Consider the following 26,473-nt stretch of genomic DNA (forward strand, 5'->3'; position numbering starts at 1 on the left):
GTGATCTTATATCCACCACAGGTAAAATATTGAGCGACAGGAGCATTATAGTGTGGGTTAATTTTTGCTGGAATTCTTTCATTATTTAGAATGACGTGATTCCAAAGTAGGTGAGTATTTTGTAAAATGTATTGTTTTTCACAACAAATATAGTATTCTGTTTTGAAACAAGTTAAAGTCGTTTAAAACTAGTATCCAGTTGGTTGTTTACAAAAACCATGGTAACTGTAATCTTATTTCAACCTTAATTACAGGTGGTTTCTGTTGATATGCAAACGTGACGGAAAGATTTGTTTTAATTTATGTCAATGTCACATGAAAGGTGTTAAAAGTACTTGAACCTTACGTAAAGTAGGTGTTTTATGGTGCAAAATGTTTTAGATGCATTTAGGTCAAGAGAAAGTTTACCTGTGTGTTTACACTATCACAGTTATACAGGTGTATTGGCTGTCCGATGGACGTCAATCACTACGCTAACTGATGATATTACCTTGAGGTATGCTGACATATGGTACTTTTGTTTTAGATTTTTTTTTTAAATTGCCAGATATTTGATTGATTGCACAAGTATTGGTGTTTATTGTTCACACACATAAATAATATATATAAAAACAATGACATAATACCAATAATACTAGAAGACCACAAAGACATATTTCGTTGTTCACAAATCAAGGATAAGGTACACTTGGATTATAGGGAATAGGTCATTTATGATAAAAAATATGAATTTTCAAAAATATTTTTACAAATTTAAATTTGGAAAAAAATAATTAATTTCAGACTTGACAGGAATTGTAGTAATTTCATGGTTTATTTGTATGAAGTGCTATGTTCAAACACTGAAAAAAATGCAGTTAAGTTTGTGAAGTAGACATTTTACACTTGGACATATTTGCATTACTAAAAAAACCTTCATAATCCATCCAAACTAATAAAAAGTAACTATATCTTGATCTCATTGAATATTTATTGAAACTTACAGACTGTTAGTTTAGGCACTTGGTTTTGTCGACATTGATATTTATTTATATATATACTGAAGCACCTTGAAAGTTTTCTACATATAATTAAACTAGTTTAACTGTGTTACAGCAATCAACAGAACTTCTTTCTAACTATCAGATCTCAGTGGACAATATATATTTTTTTGACAAATGTTCATAACTATCATAGAGTGTTAATGGATTTGACATCAGGACAGGCTCCACTCGTGGTGCAGGATATCCTTATCGCTTTGGAACACCTTTTATTAGCAGCCTCCCCTTTTATCAAGGAGGTTTAGGATGTCTTGTTTCCTTGTGTTCCTGTTAATGTCTTGAATTATTAAAGCATTGATAATGCTAGCTGTTGTTGTCTTCTTTTACTATACCAATGTATCTATATTTTACATACAAATCAACATGAAAGGATCAAACCAGTAAAATAGATTTTCTTCAATTAAGAAAACTACAAAAAGTAATTTTGAGTACTGTATTTATGCAGCATACCCGGTATTAAGTCTACTTATGTTTGTTACAGGTCAATAAAATGCCAAAAAGGCTATTTCATCGCCCTGTATTGAGCCAAACCTCCACCTTCTTTGAGTCATAAGATTATGTGTTGAACCCCTGGACGTATTGCAGGATAAATACAGTACATCGAAAAAATCTCTCAAAGGTCCAAAAGCCAAAGGTGGCCATATAAAAGTACACAGAATTGTCAATGAGGTAATCCTCTACCCATATATACTGTAAAAAGTATGTAAATAATGTTAATAAAGGCACTGTACCCACTGTCATTATTGCCCAGGGATTGTATCATTTCAACAACTTCCAAGATAGGGGATGGTCGATGATCACAGCAAATATGGGACATATATATTACATGTGATAATGTATGATCAGCTGGTCCATTGTGGTGACTGTAACACTTGGTTCGACAATTAATGCATTGTCACAGTCACTGCTTATATATTTATTATCCTTAAATAATTAACAAGAATACTAATTACTTTATGATAGATATTATTCCGTCAATGTTCACTTAAAAAGCAAATTATTTTCATGTTTAGATGAATGAATAAAATGAAACTTTGTTTATTTTGACCTAGTTTGTTACGTACTATAAATCCAACCTTAACATTTGAATCATGATACCAGTAACATCATTGCAACATGATATGAATAATGAATATTATTTTGCGTGTAAAAAACCTTTTTAAGTACTATTTTTGAAAAATCTTGAGTCTTTTGGGAGTAAACAAAAAGTGCTTTTTCGTTTACTTAATGTTTTTTGGAATTCTATGGATTGAAGATTTAATATTCATTTACACTGAACTTGACCATTTTTATGACCTTTTTTACACATGAATTATAAATTGTTAAAGGTAATTTCTAATTCATAATCAGCACAGAAAAATTTGCATGAAGCATATAATAAGTTCCAATGCTCTTCATCAGAGATTTACATCGTTTAGCCACTTCATATGTCATGGTATCGTCATTAATGCCCTACGATGCCTGAAAGCATTAAAAAAAGATCACCAGGATAGGTTTTAGCCAACAGTTTTCAATTTTCGTTAGAGCTGGGTATCATTGCTCTTAGCCTGATTTCTATGAAAGAAGAAATAATGCAATGAAAGATTGATTACTTACTAGGTATCAGTCTGTGTCAACTAGGAGCTTGGCATTCCAGATTGGAATTAAATAGCTACTGTCATCATTTATAGAGCGAGTCCCTATGAAGTCATTTGTCTGCCTAATCTGAGGTTAATTTTGCTGTCACTCATCCTCATTACTCCAGGGGTTACACTCAATTATGTAACTGTCTCCACAGAGTATAAGTGAACGTAGGCCCTGGAGTATCAAGGATGGTGGTCACTTTGGCTCAAATAAACACTGCATGGCGAATTTAAATGAATACTCGGTATACTTACTTCAGAAAATCAAAATATTCTAATCACAACTGAAAAAAAGGATTTTTGATCAATATCTCATGATAATGATCCTTCTTTTAAGTTTTAAAACGGCTCACTCAGGTCTGGGATTATTTCCAAAAGAATAATTCAATTCAAGCACTTTTTGAAAAGTCACTGCCAGTCAGCTGACCAATTGTTCAGCCACAGGGGACTCCATGGTAAAGTTTGTCATTAACTAGATCACTGTTCAATTAGTAACAGATGAACAAGCTAACGAACAAAACAGAAATCAATACAGCTAATGTAGATCAGGGACGGACATTTATTTCGAAATGGAAAAGTGATCCCGCTTATGCCCCATTTCTCACTTTTTCAACAATTTAATATCTTAGAACTTAAATGGGCAATGATGGACTATTTTGTGTGTCGATCGATCATCACTTAAAATTCCTATATATATTGTGAAATATATGTATTAATTATGGATATTTGTTGAGGTGAAAATGTAGTTACAACTGGACTTGAGAAAGCGATTTTTGATCGAGACAAAGTCAACATTTATATCACATTTCAGGTCCATTAAACCATATATTTGATGACTCAACTTATTCCTGTCTTATGACATCATCCAGTTGAAACGTGACAAAATTACTCCGCGAGTCAAATGCAGTACTTTTCTCTTGACAATTTTATTACCTTCTACCGGATGATATATAAGGAAGCATATAATCGGATCACTTTTTGCAAAATTAAACAATTAAATCAATAAATGTATCAACAGATCAGTTATAACAATGATGTTACCTTAGAATAGATAGCCATGCACCATTTTTTGTCTACAGATGATTAATGTTTAAGTTCAAATAGCACCAGAAAACGTAATTCAAACTAAAAAATCAGTGTATTGTTTACGTGTTTAGAAAATGTCGCATACGACGACTATGCATTCTATTTTGGACTATAGGAATAAATTCACCCTATAGAAATACTTGTTTCCATACAAATTCCAAATGTCATCATAAAATGTTAATATGCTGACAAAAAAAATATTCATTTGAAGTGTAAGATATACTGCAAAATTCAAGCCTTGATATGATTTGGGTCCTGACATTCGCAAAAACTTGAAACGCTGATAGTTGACGTTGGAGCGTAACGCTGATAGTTGACGTCAGAGCGTTCTAAAAATATTTCAAGAGAGCCCTGGGTGCAATTTCTTTTTGTAAGAACACCCATCAATATTCTTCCTTTGATACAACCATAAATGAATAGAATTCATCCTCAGAATTTTCAATGAATTAATTAAATGATGGTTTGGTGATCCGATTTGGGTACTGTCACCTTATATCTCTGATATAACCACAGTGTATCAAAGACTTTTAATTTGGTTGAATAATTTGTTTATATATGGACCTAAAAAGTTATATTGACCTCAAATTTTCCCGGTTAATATTACTTTCTCAGGTTTGTAAAACCTCTTTACATTCATTCCAACAATCTTCACAGAAACAAAAGTAATTATGATGTCTTTATCAGTTTACAATAAGATTGAAATCAAGAAAGTCAAGAGAAAAGTTGCTGCATTAATTTGACAGACAGCATTAATTGAGACCTAACATTTGAACTTAGCAATTAACTTTTCATTTATATTCAAAACGCCAATTGTTGAACTATTTATAGCCCAAGATCTTTCTTTACGCAAAATTGGTATCTGAAAATTTTGAAGCGATTATATGGGGCAATATAGGAGAATTTACCAAGGAGAATTTGGCCAATTTAAATGACTCCTCAATCACCCAGAAAAAAGCCCTTGATCAGTGTCATATAGAGTACAAAATGTAAACAGGTTAGTATTATATTAGATAATTATATAATGTATGATGTTTAATTATACACCTAACTTATGTAATACATGTAGATTTATGTAACCATTGTAACCGAGATATTTTACAATGATTTTTATAAAGTATGTACGCATGAACTTTTTTATAAGTTTTCTACTTTGATTGAGTATAGTGTTAAGTTCTGTCCATTATTCATAAGATTCCATACAGAAAGATTGATTTTTTTTTTATTATTTTTTATTTCAATCCAATACTGCAAAATAAAAAGTTCAGCCATTTCCAAATTTTTAAGAGTCAAAGTTGGAACAATAAGATATTAAGCTTAATCCCTTATTCATAGTTTGCATCTTCTAGTTAGGAAAAAATCTCTAAATTAACTGAATATTAGAGCCCATATATGTATAGGAATGACGTTGATATGATTTTGTTTTTTCGTATTTTCAGATAACTTTTTCATTGGATTATTGAAACAACACGTGTAACAAGATGGCTTTTGTGTTTTTACGACAACATCAAAATAGTGGTGGGACACCTCGGTCGGATTTCCGTTAAAAATGTAACCCGTTCCCAATGGAGATAATAATGTTTTGCTATTAAGTGCAATAAAAAATCAGAATGTGATAATTTCACTCGAGGGAAGTGAAGATGTGTATATATTCATATGAAAATTCATGTTCCTTTGGAATTTGTTGAGAACATAATTCAAAAAGTGATTTACGACTACACAATCCAATGGGAAATATATGTGGTAGCAAAGAGTCGGATCCAGATTCGGCATGGAAACTTCAAAACGAAGAGCAGGAGCACAATCCTATGTACAAATATGTCAACTTTGCGAACGGAGGAAAGTTGCTGGCGGCCTACAGTACGGGAGGTACGGCAGCCGTGGAGAAAATTGCCAAAACAGAATTACCAGGTTTTCTCTTCAATGGCGGTGAAGGTGCCTTCATCAGCAAATTAGAGAATATAAAATGGCAGCACAGAATTATGGCAAAATTAACAGTAAGTATGATATCCCAGTGTCTTAAATGTCTCTAAAAATTCTTCTGTCTTTCATTTGTTACATATATGTCTAAAATATATAAAGAATTATAATGTGGACATAAAAGTGTGAACTAATTTCTAATGTGATCAAATTGCTGACACAGTACCAACCAATGCAGAACATGCAACCTCACAAAAATTGTTGACAAAAAGATTACAAGAATTTTTGATTAATCTTTATTAATTGTTAAAACCATGCATTGATATGTCTTGATTTTTTTTTTGAAAAAAGCTGTTCCTTGGCACCTCGTCAGAAAGCAGGACTTTTTGTCAAGATGAAGCATTTTACCCCAGTAATACTGTGTAAATCTTGAATCCTTGCAATTGGGTCATTGCCATCAGAATCTCTTTCCTGCCTGTTTGAGGCAGAAATTTGGGGCCCCATTCTAACTTTTCCTCAATTTGATAAAAATGTTCCCTTTATGATATGAAAATTCTAATAATTACTGATAGAATATGTTTCCAGAAGTACGTAATTTCTTTTCCAACAAGTGCTTTCAAATGCAATGCACTAAAAATGTTAAACGGGAAATATTGATACATTTTGATAACAATAAGCTATTCTGTCGTAATTCCCAAATCTTTAAAGGGGCTGATCAGGGAAAAAAATACAAAATAAATGGGTCTAAATGCGTTCTCTGGCCTTCCAAAAGTTATACCACGGCAATATGATGGTCGAGTTCTGCTTGCAATGTCCAGTTTTGACCACTGAAATCTCGGGGAAGTCCCGCGTAAATTTAGCGCAGATCTATTTATATATGTCACATGGTTGTTTCGAAAGTGAGGCAGTGAAGATAAATGTTTACATTTGGCCTTGTTGATGACGCGCGTGCGGTAAAATTACATCACCGATCTGGGTCAATTGAGAGTTTTAACTGTCAGGTGACGATTTAGGATTTCTTTAATATGATTATAACTTTTACTCTTAGGGAGTGAATTTCAGCAAAATTTGTATCGGTATATTTCATAAGAAGGTATTTTAAACATGTGTATGCCATTTTAGCAAATATGACATTTTTTCCCCGACCAGCCCCTTTAAGAAGGTGGCACACTACCAGTGTACTAAAGCTTGTAGGGACAGCTTGACTAGCTATTTACATAGAGATAGATTATTTGCTGTCAAATCTCAAAGTTGTCCATTCTTTTGCAATACACACAGGAAATTTAGTCACTGTACAGAGTCAGCATTTATTGTCAGGTCTGACAATATACGTATACAACAGTCGGTTGCCAAGAAGAAATGACTAATACGGTTGAAGTTATTACTTATCATCAGTGTTCAAGCCAACTGTGATTGTTGTAGAACATGTACTCTGTTGATCCTTGAAAAGTGTTACTCACAATTGACTTGAAATAGTACACTAAATCTGTTACACAAATATACATATTGGTGGAAAGAAATTCTAAGGTCTCTGTGATGTTGCCACATTTTTTGTTTTTCTTTTAATACAACAAACATTCTACTCCTTACAATTCTCAGATTTTTGGTCTTTATATTTTTAATCAAGTTTATGAATTTAATTCCCATTTCAACAAGTACTTAAGTATGCTTAATGGATCAGGTTGATCACATAGATAAATAATTACAGACTGAAGTATATAATTATATCGGTTTATCTACAGTGGTATTCAGGTCTTACTGAGAAGAAGTGATTCAATCGTGTACCAGAATTATCCTTAATAAGCCCAGGGGTTCGAATTAACAGAATTCAAGTAGGGGATGGGCTTATTACAGGACAATAGCATAGCATTTGTTTTCTATTGATTACCAGGCATGGGCTTATAGCCACATAAATATGGTAATTGTATTGCGTTAAATATCATTAAAGATTAGTTTACTTGCAATAGGATTAGAAACCTGACCACTGTATATATGATGGTGAAACTTAAAAAAATATATAATTGCACTTTCGAAGGTTAAGCACAGGTTAAGTAATATATATCTTGATAAAATTTAATACATCTTAAGTAATTCTCTCTAAGAGATTTATAAGCACATTCTTATATTATGAATATTACAGACAAGGTTAAAAGTGTGTCAGGGGTGTATTAGGGGGCTTCAGGAAACAGCTACCTCGGATAAAATTGGGAAGAAATCATCAACATGAGTCAAAGAGCTATTTTGGAAATTTTGATGATCATTCTAACATTTCTGAATACATGTACATGAAATAAGATAGTGTGACTGTTATGTATTTGAGTCTATCTTTATGACAACAGGATCCGTACGTATCTGTACTCCCTAACCTATGCTGCATTTTGAGAACTCAATTAATTGTGATGAATTTATCGAAATATTTTCCCAATTGGGATTTTTAAAGGAGCACGTGCATGTGTCTGGCATTATAAAACAAAACAAAACTTAACATAATACAGAATATAAGTCAATGATTACAAAGTTAATTACATTCTATACATTATACAACATTATATATGCATTGTACAATGTTTCTGCCAACAAAGTATATATTTGTATAACAGGCACTGGCCTTGTCTGACAATACGCCCACAATATAATCAAGGTTGCTTACTCAATTGCCCTTGGGAAAGTAAAATGACCCTGTTCTGGAAAAGTATTGTGATTGTGTCATAATTGTACACAATGTCATGCTGAGAGGAGTCAGAATCAACACGGGAAAATATGTTTTCCTTAATCTGATGTATAATTTAATACTATATGGCAATTGCAATATAATTTTGGGTAGACTTCATAAAACATTGAAAAACTGTCATATTAATTCAGTTGATCAGACATGTACAGTGCTATATAGAAATGACACCCTAAATCCCAAGTGGGTCTTACATCAAATCCACATCATGTACACTGTTCAGTGTCAGTACAGTGTTAAAACCATAGGTAACAAACTTAATTGTATAACAGTTTATGCCACAAGATTTTCCTGTCATACTCCTATAAGCTGTTTTCAAGCTTGCCAGGTTGATGATCGAAACTTTAATAAATTCAGCCATTTTCTCCTACTTTTGTCACCTCATTTATAAGGCTGCGTAATAGCTTGGCAGTGGTACAGGGATCCTTAAAAATGGCAGTGTGACAAGAAGCTGATATACATGTGTTGTCTGAATAAAGGGGGAAAATTAACTCATTCACCCCTACATATTTAAACTGCATGGTCTTGCCCAGTCTTTGATTTGGTAAGGTTCAAATATGCCTTTAGGAATGAACGGATTAAGTCACATGAATGGACCGAACATTATGTTTGACATGCACAGGATGCACATTTTAAGTTTTACTTAAAATGCAATGATTTTTTATAGCTTTTGGGGCACTTATGGAGCGGTTATTCACATGTCTTGTCCTCTGGCACCACTAAAGCTTGGACTACGTAATTGGTTTATTTTTCGACTAAAAGCATCATTCCAAAAATGTACGCCAATATTCAAAATATACCCCTGCAATGAAATGTATGGGAGAATTAAAACCTAACTGGCATCACAATTCAGAGACCCAGTATGGATGGGACCCCTGCATTGCACAGGTGTTTTGCAAAAGATGAATGCTGGACATCGTGCACTTAGTGTTTCTAGTGAACGAGTCGAGATGTTTTACAAAATCATAGCTAGCCCTATATCACAGCTGACATATTATTCCTAGATTTCCAGTAATGGGCAATGAATGTTCTTTTGAAGCAGACATCTTTAATTGAATTATCATGAAAGCATTAAACGGGTTGCTGACAACATTGCGGTGTCTAGCATTGTGTTTACCTGTTGTATCTGCTGGGAAGCCTGTTGCAGGTACTGAAAAGATTATATAATGGGTAATCAATAGCCATCGTCAGAAACAGTGTCAGAGACGAAGTGAGACTGTGATTAAACGTGATTGCTATGTACAATTGCCATTGTTTTGTTCGAGGCTGGGAAAATATGGACAGGTTAGAAACCTATTTTCTATACCGTATTTATTCATCTGGAGATACGACTCACAATGTATTTGTATTATAGAGATTGAAGAGCATTTTTGTAATTGTTATACTGCAGAATGAGTATAAATAGCTTACATATATTTCATGAATAATTGAAAAACACAGTTGCAATCAACTACTGTGGTTTTTTTCTGTTTGTCTATAGAAGGTTCAGTATTGGAGGATAACACTTGTCTAGTACATATACTCCAACAGTCTTAGTCACTGAAATGATTGATGCAAAGCTATTCACTGTGTCATTTGAATTGAATTTTCAAGCACCCCATTGACAGATATATATATAGAAATTGTTTCAAAACCAAATGTGACCATTATGATTAAATGTTTGCGTTATCAAGGTTCCTGAAATATACTACCAGTATTATATCTTCTATACATCTGCAAGGGTCCTAATATATATATCTTATTTATATTTTGTTCCCCTAGAATCTATCATTTCAAAAACATGACTAGAGTAAAAAAAAAAAAAAAATGTGTGATGCATCCAACATATCAATAATTAATATCATTCCCTCATTTAATTACAAAAAATGGCTATAGTCTGTATTTAAAGCTACAGTTAAAGGAACATCAGATAATTCAGCACTTTTTGCAAATTCTAAACGGGACAAGAGAAATTTGAAACCATATATATATATGGCTATTGAGAAACTGAATGAAACAAGAGGAGCTTATAAAAATGTTACCCCATTCACCCTGAAGACACATTTGAGCTCTTCCAGCTCAAAAGTTGGAATTGTTCATAATGAAGTTTCAAGGGTGAATGAGGTAAGTGTTTAGGGTTTAACATTGGGGTGAAGCAACCAAAACGCTTGTAACTGTGATAAAATTACAGAAACACAGTCCTGCAAGCTGTGCAGGAGTCAGCAGGAAATGTCAGTAAATCTTCGTACATTTATCTATAAGTAAATTGTACCGTAAGTTTCAGCAGGAAATGTCAGTAAATCTTCGTACATTTATCTATAAGTAGATTGTACCGTCAGTTTCAGCAGGAAATGTCAGTAAATCTTTGTACATTTATCTATAAGTAAATTGTACCGTCAGTTTCAGCAGGAAATGTCAGTAAATCTTCGTACATTTATCTATAAGTAGATTGTACCCTAAGTTTGTTTGGTCACAGTTTGATGACTTGACTTTATCACCCCCATCAAAGGGAGGGCGACACGTGTACATACTATCTTGAAGTTGATTACACTTTAAATCTTTGTTTGATCCGAGTTATCTTGAGATTTCGACAAGTTGATATTTTATTGACTGTTAAAGAAATGACCATTATACATACCCTATAGACATTTTTATATTAAATGTACATCATGTTTGTACATATTGCTGGCGTGGCCTGAGTTTTATAACACTGCGATCCTTTATTTGTTTGGCCAGACCTTTAATGATAGTGGGCATAGACCACAATGGTATCCCAATCTCCCTATAGCTATAACACTAACACCTCAACAACGCCGCCTGTTCCTGGCATGCCTTGGTACAGTCATTCTCATTGTAGTGCTGGCTCCAATGATATCAATCATTGCTATATTTGGTTAGTACAGATATAGAGCTCTACATTTGTTTTCATTTCATAATGTGTATATGTCAGTTTCCTAAATTGTATTTATTGAACCCAGCCAATTTAACAGCATTGTGGTAGCAGTGAGTTTTCTGACATTGTTTTACAGCGGAAAAAACGGACTGCTTGCCCCCGCGAATTTAATTCCAAAAAGGAAGAAAAGTTCTTCAGTAATATTTCCCAGAATACAAAAGAATATATATAAATGACTACATGTTTTTTCCCTATGGCCTGTAGCTTCTCTTCAATAAATGTTACGGAACATGCTGACATAAGATTAAGGTAGAAACAAAAACTAGGTGGGTATCGGTGGTGATCTATATTATTAGGTAATGAGGGCTGGGATGGGAGTGGGGATTGGAGTAGTGAGGAAGGGGGTGGTAATGGGGATTGGTGGTACATGGTGACACAATGGGGGGCCAGTAGAGGGTGTTGAAATGTTGTTAGCATTCCATGAATGTGAGTATTGGGAGGGTGACAGATATAAGGGGCACATGTTGGGAGAACTACAGGGAAAGGTCACTAACAATTATGGTCAGGAAAAAAGATAGAAAGAAAAGATTATTCAGGGCGGCATGACTACGATACATTGATGGCAGGCTTGGGTGGTAGGCATGACTACGATACATTGATGGCAGGCTTGGGTGGTAGGTGGGGTATTCAATGCATGTTAGCAGATGGTGATCGGGAGGATGCATGGGGAAGGGACGACAGTCACCCAACGAGGGCTAAACTGGGATGACTGACTGTAGTGTATTATAAATAAAAGATATGAAGAATGTTATAATGCATACAATCCAGTGATGTGACGTTGTTGACAGTACATGTCAAACCTGTACTGGCTGACATGTTGGCTGCAGTTTGTGTTTTTTGTGTTCGTTTATGTAAATAATACCCATCCAAACCAAAAGTCAAATGTAGTTTTCACAATAATACTTAGTTAGGTACAGCAAATTTGTTATAAATCTTTCCTTCTTCTTTGTGCATATACAGGCATGCTGCACAGCTATGATCAGCTGGCACGGTTAAACTGGAAATACAAATATGGTTCTAGAGCCAATACCAAATGTAAACTATATTGGAATAGCCTGATATATATATATATACAATACAGTATATTACATTGTACGTACATTTCTGAAAACTACATGTGACAATTTGAGAAACTATAGGTTTGCACTCCGTCAGTCCGTCCGAGAAGTTTGTCCGGGACATACCGGTATCTTCTATACTTTTTCACCTGGAATAACCAGATGTGGTGTACAAATACATCTTGGGATGACAGAGTGCAGAGTGTAAAAAGAAGGTCACTATGACCTCATTGTGACCTTTGCTTTGGCCTTTGACCTTAGGCCTAAAGGTTTGCACTCCATCAGTCCGTCCGAGAAGTTTGTCTGGGGCATATCTTCTATTCTATCTCACCTCGAGTAAATAGATTTGGTGTACAAGGACAGCTTGGGATGACGGAGTGCTGATTGCAAGAATTAGGTCACTGTGACCTAGCTATGACCTTACTTTTGACTTTAACTTTTGAAAAAGTTTGTCTGGGGCATATCTTATATACTATTTCACCAGGATTAACCAGATTTGGTGTACAAGGAAATCTTGGGATGGCAGCTAGAGTACAGAGTGCAAGAATTAGGTCACTGTGACCTATGGTTTGGTTTGGTTTAATCTTGTTTAGCATCTTATTAACACCTTAGGTCATTTAAGGACATGCCTCCAGGTGTGTAGTGTATGTGTGCTTGCGTGTGTGTATGCAGGAGACAGGGTATGTTGGTGTGCTTGCTTTCTTGTGATAGCATGGATCTGATGCCAACTTTATAGTGTTATCTCACTGAAATACCATGCCGAAGGCACCCAGCACAGCATTCCGCTTGTCACATTATACTGACAACGATTGAACCAGTTGTTGCCATTCCCCTTAATGCTGAACGTTAAGCTGGGAATAACAACTACCATTTTTTAGGACTTTGGTATGTCCTGGCCTTGGGACAGAACCCATTGCCTTCCTCACCTGGGCGAATGCTCAACATTAAGGCCACAAGTGAGGTGTTGCCAACCGGGGCGCTAGGAAATAAAAGGTAGTAATTAGAAACAGAAAGAAAGATAAAGATCCCAAATATTGCAATGGGTGCAGCAGATTTATTTTGATCGCTTCTGTGTCCCCAAATAGAGGACATCAAAGCAAATCCCCAATTCTGCAGGGGGTTCCCGCATTAGTTGCCTCCTGCGATACATGCAGTGGGTAACAGCAGGTGTATTCTTTTCCCGATCCCCCACCTGTAGGGGTACTGTGACCTATGACTTGACATTTGACTTTAACTTTTGAAAAACGTTTTTCTGGGCCATATCTTCTATACTATTTCACCAGAAGTAACCAGATTTGGTGTACAAGGACATCTTGGGATGGCGGAGTTCAGAGTGCAAGAATTAGGTCACTGTGACCTATGACTTGACTCTGACTTTAACTTTTAAAAAAGTTTGTCGGGGGCATATATATCTTCAAAACTTTTCACCAGAAGTAACCAGATTTGGTGTACAAGGACATCTTTGGATGGTGGAGTGCAAGAATTATGTCACTATGACTTTTCTGTGACCTATGCTTCCTGACAAAAGTGTACTGTTTGTTAAATACAGAAATCATTACCGGTAGGGGACTATGGATTGCCTTGCAATACTTTGCCTTGTTAACCATTGCTTGCAGTGGCTTATTGTTCATTTCTTGGTATACAGTATATCTCAGCTTCTGATTTAAGTTCTGTTGTAATAATTTCTTATCAATACAGATCTGACATATTCCATAGCTTGTTCATTTCTCAGTACATTTAATCTAAGGCCAGAAATTATATATTGTGTTTCCTATTCCATTTGGATTTTGGTGTCAGGTAAGGGTACATTGTAGGTATATTGGTCAAAACATTTGTAATCAGTATTTTGAAAAACGTTCACTTGAATAATTTATCGACGAATATATGTAGCATGTATTAAAATTATATTTTAACTCATTCATCCCTGAAGACACATTTGAAGTCTTCCAATTCAAAGGTTAGAATAGTTCAGCATGAAATTCCAGGGTGAATGAGTTTAAAGGTTTTTAACAATGTTTAAGTATTCGTGGAATGCAGTGTCAGTAAATGTCGTTCTACCAAATGGATTAGGTCAATCAAATGTAGTTTTCTGAATCTTGGCTATAGATGTTTCAGATGGGTCATGCTTTTTTTCGATGGGAAACATACATAAAATTTCATTTTGCCGAAGTTCCTTTAAAACTATGTTGTTTCCAAGTAAATTGAGAGACATGACTATATATGTAAAATACAGTTGGCTTGGGAAGTAGTTTTTTTGTCATTACAATTTGGGACAATCTCGCTAGGAAAATCAATATTGTAACAATCGTTAAAGTTTAAAAGTTTACTCATGCGAATATATTATTTAGACATTTCTTTCTCATGTAAACCACAATAACAGTTCTGGAGTCTTTGTCTCAGATTTGTATGTACATGAGTGCTTGTCCATAAAACCAGAGGACCTTTAACCAGTGTAGTAGTCCTGTTCATGTTAAACTAAATCTCGGAGGCGAAAATCGTAATGATTAATATTACAGGGCTTTCCCCATTCAGGTTCAGAAATATTAACAAAGATTTAAAGGGAATCAGTGAAAATGTCGAGACAGCTTTGTACAAATTCATAATTTTTGTAAAAACATAAACTTGTGATTTTATATTGCATACCTGTCATATATTTCCAAGGACAAAGGAAGTGACAAGGATGTCATCTTTTGAATGTTTTAGAGAGAAAAAGAAGAAACATATTATATATAAATATGTATGTACATATATTTTTTTATTTTCAAAAAAAGTGACAAAAGTATAATAAAAGAAAATAATGGACACTTATCATAAGTTATATATACTCTCATTTTTATCCCCCGCTTTCACCAAGACGGGGGATATTGATTTGGGTGTGTTTGTTTGTCTGTCTGTCTGTCTGTCTGTCTGTCATGCTTCGTTTCCGTATAATAACTACAACAAATGTTAACCGATTTTCTTCAAACTTGGTCACAGGGTTAAATGCCTTAAGGGCTTGGCCAAGTTCGATGTTAGATTAGTTGGAGGCATTTTTGCTCTTTCCTTTACACTCTTTCCTTTACACTCTTTCCTTTATACTCTTTCCTTAACTCTCTTTCCTTTACACTCTTTCCTTTACACTCTTTCCTTAACACTCTTTCCTTTACACACTTTCCTTTACACACTTTCCTTTACTCTCTTTCTTTTACACTCTTTCCTTTACACTCTTTCCTTTACACTCTTTCCTTTACACACTTTCCTTTACACTCTTTGCATCTTCACCCAGTTAATGCAGCTCAGCAGCAGGCGATAGGTGCAAGGTTCTCAGTATTGCCTCATCTTTTATGTTTTCTACAGTTGTCTGTAGCATCATATAAACATGATAAGAATTATTAAGATGAGATTTCGTTAAACAGATGTCGTGAATTGACTTAATTTGACTGTTGCCCAATTCCTTTTGTAGGTTTCATTTGGTTTGTTTGTGCTCTACACCCTATTAACAGCTGTGTAGACCTTTAATAACATGCCAGGTTTTGGTAGTGCAGGAAGACTGTAGTACCTGGAGAAGAACCAATGACTTGTGGCCAGTACCTGGTGACTGCCCCATGTAGGCCTCAAACTAGTGGTGCAGTGATCATAGAGGGTCAGATGCCTTAACCCTTTCAGCCCTGGGTAGCTTGAGTAGACTGTACCATACATTCATCTGGATGAGTCTATTATGGTCTACAGTGGTGAAAGGGTTACAACCACTCGTCCACCAAGGCCTCTTCTTGTGTATAGGTCTACAATCTGTACAATGAAATATTCTGAAATCAAAAACAGTTCATTCAAAGCACAAATAATTTTGGAAAATAAAATATTCACAGATATGAAAACTGAAGTGGTAAATATATGGCATACATAAAACTGAATCCATTTGTATTGTGAAGCCGACGATTTCTATTTTGTAATAGGATTATGAAAGACTAGCTGCTCCAAAATGGGGTCACCGCCGGAAAATTTTAAATCAATTTCTGTACTGCCTACTAGTACTGTAAGCTTATAAGCTCAAATACTCCTGTGAATCAGATTGACATATACAATGGCCATTACACTGATATATGTTTAGTTTTGATGTATCCTGTACATTAACAATGTAAAGGCACTTTTATACTTCCTTGAAAAACATCTATAGAGTTCTGCATACTTGCCAACCTTTTGAAATTTGGGGATATTCTGTGTACACAAAATTAAAAACATAGAGGAAATGTAACCTGCAAGGGGGAAAATAACACTTATTTATTGAGGGGGTTTTTTCAGATGAAATCTTTAGATCCTAGGCTATAGGAATAATTCAGCAAATTGATGGCGAAAAATATCCCAAAGTCCAAAATTGGAAGTCTCCCTCCAAAGTAGAGAGAGTTGGGGAATTATAAGTGGGGTTTTTTCCCAATGGGATGGGGCTTTTTGTCTCATTTTTGGGAGAATGTATACCAATTGGGAAGAAAAAAATTAAGAGTAAACTGCAAATTTTAGGAATGAGGCATAAATATGAAATAGTTTCAATTGGGAATTGGGCCCGTTATTGGACCCAAAAAGTCCCAAGACAAAACACTGATTATTGTTCTGCTTTTGATGTCTTGTTCATGTTCTGTGGGAATATTCCTACAACCCATCCCGATAGCTGCAGACCCATGTCCTCAAGTTAACTCCGGCCTCAATACTGAATGATACATCAAATACATAAATGGCAACTCAGTCTGGGATTATATTGACCTGTACAAACTTCTCCTGAGAAACCACATCGTCTCTGTTATGATATTGGCAACCAAAACTTGCCCACCCAGAAATATCAACCAATCATTAGTACATATATATTAGTTCTCAATATTCATTGATTAAATTCAATGTGATGTTCAAACAAAGTCGAATGTTTAAATTAATTGATTAATAGATAGACTAAACTGCAAAAACTGGTTGTATGTTTTTCTCTGTGGTAACTCATTGATGGCATTAGGTTACTTTCCCACCTGACTTGCACTTGTTGTGACTGTTAAATAGCTCCCAGTGGTGAAAGGTCTTTGCTGAATGCAGGTGTGTGATCATTCATATTGGCTCTCTGTCTCCATGAATTCCAAGAATTCCTTGTAATTTCCTACTCATCTTGGCGATGCAATTTAACAAAGTCAATATATATTATATATTCAAAACGATAACAATGCATTCTCATGATGATAGTTAATCATTTTTGGCATTTTCAGATTGCTGATTAATGATTTTGCACTATACTTTTGAAAATATAATATTGTGAAATATACTTGATTCACATATTAACTAATCTTGAACAGTTAATGACCTTTTATAAGTGGCAGTGTGTTTAATAGCCATTTCCTATGAAAAAAAAGTCCATTTATTTATTGATGTCTGAAGTCCTGCACATATATGTGTCCATCCTATTGAAAAGGCAATAAAATATGCATAGTTGTCTAACAGATAAAATTGGTTTTCAACACAAATGAATTAACTCATTCACCCCTGAAGACACATTTGAACTCTTCCAATTCAAAGGTTGGAATAGTTCATTATGAAACTTCAGTGGTGAATGAGTTAACATGATTAAAACACTTTTTATTTGAACTATCTCCAATAAGCCCATGCCTGGTGATAAGCCCACCCATGTCTATCACAGTTTTAGTTCGGTAGAAATACCAACACATACTAGTTTGTTGTCCTGTAACAAGCTTCCTTGCATCAGAGTTCATGTAATAATTATGCTCAATAATACAACAATAAATATGTCTATTGTATTCCTTCATCAATGGTAAAATCCAATTGGCTATCAATTTTCCACGTAAGATTGCACCCGTCATGCGTAATACAACACGTCCATAATCAACAAATGTACTTCCTTTTGTAGAACTCGACCGTTTGGGAGAGCAAAACAGATTATGAACTTCTCCAAGAATATAAAGATGACTTCATTCAGATTAATGAACACGAGGCATGCTGGGACCTCAACAAGAGGGGAGGGGTTGGGGAAACCCCCTTTCACCTTCTTTACCTCATGAACAAACCGGAGAGTTTGGAGGTTGCCAAAGTTCTACTCAATCTTTATCCTATTATGGCATTGGATTTCTATGAGGGACCAGAATACTATGGTAAGTAAAATTTTGTATCTTTTTCACATAAAAATTGTTTTAAAATTTATTTGATAATTCATTGAGTGCTACAATATTTCACATTAAAGGGTAAATCTCATTTCTCTAGGAGCCAGGATGATGTATCGAAATCTGAGTCATTCAAACAAAATCCATATTTAACCAAAAGCTGCTGTCATTCATCATGTTTTCCCTAGAAGGGGGGATGATGTTAATCCCCGTCCATACTTTGAAATTCTACCTATGTAACTCTAAGTTCTATACTCTTCCTGTTTTTTTCAATCTGGTGAGACTACTGCATTCAATTTGATATCGGACTCGAGCAAACCTCATATTCATTCTCATATATACTCAACTAAATCGAAATTCATTCTGAAACCACATGTAATATAAAACCCTATTCAATGAGGAACCACAAGAACTAAAACATGTCAAAACAGGGTTTTTTAATTCGATTTAATTCAAACAATTAAACTTGTTCTAGCAAAACAATCAACTTAACCAGTATTATATTTAGCCTCAAACTCCTTAATAACCTGTACAATACTATTAAACTGACAATTACCCCTTGCCTGGTAATAAGCCCACCCATATCTATATATCAGTTCAGTAGGAATGCCAACAAATGTTATTTCATCGTATTAAGTATCATCTGAGGATATGTGTGGGCTCCGTGGGCTTATTATAGGATAAAGTTGGTAATTTCTGTGAGGAAAGGCTCATAGCATTATAGTAATTTTCAATTCTATAACCAGCATTTAACTCTCTAAAACACTCCACCAACAATGTATTCAATCTTGTAGATCAGAAATATAATCAGCATAAATTTAATTCATAAACAATACATTCAACACTATAGATCAAACTCCATCAACAATAAACCTTCTAAAGATCAGAATTGATATATGTATCACTTGTGAAAATAATGCACTTCATACTTTTTGTTAATAATGCATCATTCGTTCCATTCATTTAGTTGCAATTTACAATCCTATGTTTAAAAACTCACATCAGACACGGCATTCAACCATCAAAACAATATTTAGGAATACAACTACATGTGTTAAATTAATCATAGAAACCATGTATTGTCTGTAATTGTGAAGGGCTAACATGGCCAAGTGGTTAAGGTGTCTGACATCCTGCTACCACTAGCCCTCCACCACTGGGTCGCGGGGCTTCAGTGGCCAAGTGGTTAAGGCGTCTGACATCCTGCTACCACTAGCCCTCCACCACTGGGTCGCAGTGGCCAAGTGGTTAAGGCGTCCCAGACATTGTGCTACCACTAGCCCTCCACCACTGGGTCGCAGTGGCCAAGTGGTTAAGGCGTCTGACATTGTGCTACCACTAGCCCTCCACCACTGGGTCGCGGGGCCGCAGTGGCCAAGTGGTTAAGGCGTCTGACATTGTGCTACCACTAGCCCTCCACCACTGGGTCGCGGTGGCCAAGTGGTTAAGGCATCTGACATTCTGCTACCACTAGCACCACTGGGTCGAGGGTTCGAGACCTACGTGGGGCAGTCGCCAGGTACTGGCCGTAGGTCGGTGGTGTTTCTGTTGGAACCCAGGCTTTCCTCCAGCAACAAAACCTTTGCACGTTTTTAAATGACCATACTGTTAATAGGACGTAAAACACAAATAAATCAAATTTGGCACGTTCTTAAATGACCATAGCTGTTAATAGGACATAAAACACAAATAAATCAAACCTGGCACGTCCTTAAATGACCATAGCTGTTAATAGGATGTAAAACACAAACAAAACAAACTTGGCACATCCTTAAATGACCATAGCTGTGAATAGGATGTAAAACACAAACAAAACAAACTTGGCACGTTCTTAAATGACCCTAGCTGTTAATAGGACATAAAACACAAATAAATCAAATTTGGCACGTCCTTAAATGACCACAGCTGTTAATAGGACATAAAACACAAATAAATCAAACTTGGCACGTTCTTAAATGACCATTGCTGTTAATAGGACGTAAAACACAAATAAATCAAACTTGGCACGTCCTTAAATGACCATAGCTGTGAATAGGATGTAAAACACAAACAAAACAAACTTGGCACGTCCTTAAATGACCATAGCTGTTAATAGGACATAAAACACAAATAAATCAAACTTGGCACGTTCTTAAATGACCATAGCTGTTAATAGGATGTAAAACACAAATAAATCAAACTTGGCACGTCCTTAAATGACCATAGCTGTTAATAGGATGTAAAACACAAGCAAAACAAAATTCTGTAATAATTGTTAATTAAAGTCATTACCTGTCATGGAACACAAAATTGATCAACGTCAGTAAGAACAATAACATGGTAACCCGGAGAATTCACCCTTCGGTGACTACAATTACTAAGCTTGTAATAGGTTATCGTATATTTATAAATTATAACCATGCAGATACCACTATAGGACCCTTTTGTCCTTGATACCATCGTCAGGAGACCTGGGATGTTGTTTCCAGCTTCACTAGCTCTCTGTATAGAACATGTAACTTAATTACCTGCTGTCTCGTTATTAATTAATGACTAGCTTTGTCACAGGATAATTAACAGCTGTGTTTTGACGTAGCTTAAACTGAAAAATGACATTATTTTGTTATTTTTAGACAAAATTGAAAAATATCATTCATGTTGCAGGTAGGAGTTAACATTATTTTTAGACTCACCTACATGTAGAATAATTACATAAACACAGGTTGAATTATATGATCGCCTAGTAACAAATAAAGGTGGGGCAATGTGACCAACTATTTATATCTTTGTTTTTGTCAATATTTATTTTAATAATGTAAGGTTTCTATGGTTAAATCAACAGCTGTTGTTGTATTTTCCTAAATACAGATCACAGGATTGAATCGAGTTTATGATGTAGTTTTTAAATGTAGCGTAATTTGTAACCATATCTGTGTCCGCCTTACTGATGTTATAGTATCCTTGTCTTGTTTAAGGATCCCCATACTACTGCCAAAAAAGGAAACTTATAATGCATTCAAAACTTATTTTTTTCTGGAATGACTCTTACTTTGATAAATCATTTTTGAAGAGAAAAGAATACCTTGTATAACTTTTATGAAAATATATATGGAGATGAAATAAACGATTTTTTTTATCAGCAATAGTGGTCTGGGTGTAAAAAAAACTCAGATGGCTTTACCAGGATTTGAACACTGAACTTTAATTTGTTATACTGTCGCTCTAACCGACTGAGCTATTTGGTCAACAGAAGTGTCACGGACCAACTGTGCTACAGTTATATCCAAAGCCAAATTAAGGGGAGGTCACGGTATATAGGACAATCCACAGTACAGTGGAACAGCTGGGATCCTTAAAGAAGTTAAGGGGAGGTAACTGTATATATAGGAAAAACCACAGTGCAGTGGGACAGGGATCCTTAAGGAAGTTAAGGGGATGTTACTGTTTATAGGAAAAACGACAGTGCAGTGTGACAGGGATCCTTAAAGAAGTTAAGGGGAGGTAACTGTATATAGGAAAAAACACAGTACAGTGGAACAGGGATCCTTAAGGCATAACATTTCAAAATGATATATTTTCAGCATGCAGTATAACTAGTCAATTAGATCTTAGATTTTCATTGTAAATCATGTGACTGTATTTTACACTTCATTGGGGCCAAACTAAAATTTGAACCTGGGACTTCTTAATTCCAAAATCTTTACTGACGCCCTAAGCAATTGAGCTACCTGGTCACGGCAGTCACCCAGCCCAATCCCACCATACACCTCCCTCCTTTTTCATCGTCTTTGTCTCCAAAGACATTACACTGTTTGCATCTTGGGTCCAGGTATCCCCTTGCCAAGTGTACACAACCTTGTAAACAAGGGTTAACGTTGGTCACTGAGGCATCACTGTAACAGGACAGGGTAAATGCAACGGAGCCAGTTCGGGTTTCTGAAACCTTAGACCTCCAAATTCTATACAAATGTTCAAAATAATTCACCAACAGTCACCCGACTCAGTCTCTTGGCCAGTCAAAAGTTTGATACCCTAAAATAAACCACAGCTTGTTTTCGTTTTTAGCTAAAGGTATCCAATTCTTATTTATCAAATGGCCTATTTTCAAGGCCATCTTATTTCTGAAACGTTTTAGATTCCCAGTAAGGTGTGTAAAGGTTATTTTCAAGGTTGTCTTTACTTTTCAAACCTTTTAAATGATCAATACTATAGTTGTATTATATTGCATACTTATTCAATACCATTTAAAATTTATGGAATTCTGACAGGAGTTTTATTGCTGAAATAAAGTTTAAGGATGGGTGTGTGCAAATTACATAATTATAGATATTTCTCTTTTTTTTAACAAAAAGATTGCCAATTCGCAAGGTCTGCCACCGATTGCAATCTTGAGTACAAAGAATCCAACACATCTTTTCAAGGCTGGATTATTTTGGAAACCGGCTTATTTTCAAGATGTTTGACTGCAAGCAAATTCCCAGGCTTATTTTCCATGCAGCCTATTTTCAAATTTTAGAGTTTATTGTTCATTATGGCTGGTCAGTCAGATGCTTGATGTCTTATATAGCATACAATGTGACTGGTTTAGTCGAATGATGTCCAAGATTCCCATATATTGTTAAATAGCTATAGTCTGTAACTGCCGTACAAGACTGCCACTTTCTGTCCCCATCTGAAAGCTAGCTGCCGTACAAGACTGCCACTTTCTGTCCCCATCTGACAGCTAGCTGCACATGCCAGAGGCTTACAAGCTAAAAAGCTATGATTTTCCCTGTAAAAAATTATCCTTGAATGGTACTTTTTAACAGCCATTTTTGTTTTCTTCCTGTTGTGGGTTTAATTTGTCTTCTCAGCAGCCAGAATCATATCAAAGTGGGGCCATTCACCCTTTACTCATAACTAAATAGGTATTCATCAATTAGAGATGGTTTGAAATAATTTGTTAAGTGTGAATGTAAACAAGAAACATGTATACATGATCCGTGAACGTTTAATATAATGCTGTACTTGTTGTGACAATCTGGACGCTGTACCAATATTGATGCGTAATAAGTTGGTATATGTTAGCCGGTGCTTTATGTAATTTTAACACTGTTTGTATAATAAGTTTGATGTTGTTAGCCAGGCTTCTGGTTAATTGAACTATTCCCAGCGCCTGAGATTTGACCTTTAATGTTACCAGCGTAATGGTTTAGCTGTATATGTAATACTGGTGTTCGACGGAAGAGTCATTATCGTACGAGAGAACAGCAGTATAATAGGTAACATCACGCTATGGGTCTCCGCACTTAAAGCTGCAGCCATTTCGAATAGCATTGACAGCATTTTTATCACAGAAAGAAGAATTATATTGATAAATGATTTATCACCTTAATATGCTAATAATGAATTGAAATGGGGACACATACAGGGCTGTATTTGTTTTTTAATGGTCCTTATTCACTTTGATTGAATCGGAACCAAATTTGATTGTCCTCTCCATTTTTTATAGGTCATTGAGAATACATTATATATATACATGTTATGTCTGCTAAAACATATGCAGTTATAAGTCCATAAGAATGTCTTAGCCAAAATTATCAGACTTCATTTCTTGGATTTTCGTTAAACTACATATATATGTTCAAAAACATTATCTTTTGTACCACTTTTGTATTTTGACTTTCAAGGGTCAAAAACTTCATTCTTGCTATAATAGAATTTTGGATTTAAAGTCATACATTCTTCTTTTTCATCTGATGTCATGACCTTCACATACCATTCATAATTTCACCTCTTGTATGAGTTTTTTGGTGTTTTTTTTATCAGAAACAATTAGGTCACCATAACTATAAATGTCTTGTTATGTATTAAAATGACAAACAATATCCACTTGTTGTGGAATATCTTTATAAAGAATTGTTTTGTTATGTTTTTCTTCAGGAATTGAACAATTTTCAATAAGTATCATATATACTAACTAGTACGTATACAATCCAGTTTATCGTATTTTCCTCTGAAGTGATATTAACTCATTCACCCCTGAAATTTTACAGTGAACTTTTCCAACCTTTGAATTGGAAGAGTTTAACTGTCTTCAGGGGTAAATGAGTTAAGCAAAATCTGCTGTATTATGATAACTTTTAACCATTTGTTAACATTAACAGGTCAGCAACCTTAGGTTCCAGAGGCTACTGGTGAATGATATAAACCGATTTGCCTATTTATCTCCTAAAGCATTCAAGGTGTGGCTTTATAAATGCAGCTAAATTGTATAAAATGGAATGATGGATATATACATGTGTTTGTTTAAGAAAATGCTTAGTTCAGAAACACATTTCAGTGAAATATTTTCCCATGTACTTATCGAACAATCATACACTTATAAGTATATACATTATAGATATGTATATATGCTAATATTGATTATTTAATGCATTTAAAATTGTTCGGCATATGTCAATTTTACAACAGTGCTTGTTGGATATCTATGTAGGCTAAACCATCATCCAGCCATTTCCTATGTTGGGTGTATTTATTTAGACTCACAGACATTGATCAGCCCCCGAATCTACCTATAAATACCTGTACAATATTTACCTGAATCGAATTCTTATGACTCTGAAATAACTTGTTTGAGGTTGGAACGGGTGGATTGGTGAAATAGGTAAACCTGTGGACTAGGTATGGTATCAGTCTTAACTTCAATTCATAAAATCGTTGACATTGTGATAACGATTAAAACTGAAAAAAGGAGATGTGTATTCTGGTCTGCATATTGATCACCCTTAAGATATTATGATCAAAAATACTGAAATTTCTTCACAAATCTTTTCATTAAATCAAATTAAAAAAATTAGACTAGATATTTTAAAGCTGATAAGGGGAGTACCATTCATCAAAAGGTAGGTCTTGGGATGGTTAAATGATTTCCAGTCTACTTACTGTCGAGCTGATCACCAGATTTCGTTTATACATATGTAACGTTTGCATACACTTGACTAAATTCAGGAGAATACAACTTTTTTTAACAAAAATACAACAAATACTAATTTTTTGCACTTTTGCTTCGATTATTCGATAATATGATTTTGTGGACTTTAGACGTTACATTTTCAATAGCAATCACATTCTTTGAAGTATAGTTTTTCTACGGCTTTATTTCCAAAATTTCATTTCAGACAGTTTTAAAACTTTTAATTATACAGATGTTTTTCTTGGTCATCAGTTCTATGGTGACAGCATTAGCTCAAACTTGATGTTTGTCAGATGTGCCTCAGATACGACTTGATTATAATTTGTAAAGCTGGGGAGTCTGCATCTCAATTTTTAAGACACATAATTCTATACGGATTGAAATAGAGGATTATGAAGGCATTTGCTATTACAGATGCACAACAAATATACTGCTAAGTTGATGTGCATTTTACATTAAATATTAAGCTGATATTAAGAATTTAAAAGTTTAAAAATGAAAAACAACAATAAAAAAAAGACAAGACGTCCCCTAACAGCATGCATTAGGTAACCCTTTCTGTTATTGCGGCCATATGGAGACTGGTAGGTAACCCTTTCTGTTATTGCGGCCATATGGAGACTGGTAGGTAACCCTTTCTGTTATGGCGGCCTTATGGAGACAGCTAGGTAACCCTTTCTGTTATGGCGGCCGTATGGAGACTGGTGTGTTTACCGTTTCTGTTATGGCAGCTGTATGGAGACTGGTAGGTAACCCTTTCTGTTATGGCGGCCGTATGGAGACTGTTAGGTAACCCTTTCTGTTATGGCGGCCATATGGAGACTGGTATGTAACCCTTTCTGTTATTGCGGCCATATGGAGACTGGTAGGTAACCCTTTCTGTTATTGCGGCCGTATGGAGACTGGTAGGTAACCCTTTCTGTTATGGCCGCCTTATGGAGACTGGTAGGTAACCCTTTCTAATATGGCGGCCGTATGGAGACTGGTAGGTAACCCTTTCTATTATGGTGGCCGTATGGAGACTGGTAGGT

At 35.1% G+C, this 26,473-nt stretch overlaps 1 protein-coding gene across 1 annotated transcript in view; it reads left to right on the forward strand.

Annotated features, from left to right (window-relative positions):
• Window positions 1-2: 2 nt before the first annotated feature.
• Window positions 3-26,473, forward strand: part of LOC110441468 (transient receptor potential cation channel subfamily V member 6-like) — a gene marked incomplete at its 3' end in the record, with an annotated part of 43,762 nt that continues 17,291 nt past the window's right edge. Inside the window, exons 1-3 of the mRNA XM_021484621.1 lie at window positions 3-110; window positions 5,185-5,742; window positions 18,259-18,499. Of these exons, the coding sequence (XP_021340296.1) occupies window positions 5,473-5,742; window positions 18,259-18,499 (511 nt within the window). The remainder of the gene's footprint in view (window positions 111-5,184; window positions 5,743-18,258; window positions 18,500-26,473) is intronic.

Source organism: Mizuhopecten yessoensis, unplaced genomic scaffold (assembly GCF_002113885.1).
Source record: "Mizuhopecten yessoensis strain PY_sf001 unplaced genomic scaffold, ASM211388v2 scaffold715977, whole genome shotgun sequence".
Lineage (NCBI taxonomy): Eukaryota > Metazoa > Mollusca > Bivalvia > Pectinida > Pectinidae > Mizuhopecten > Mizuhopecten yessoensis.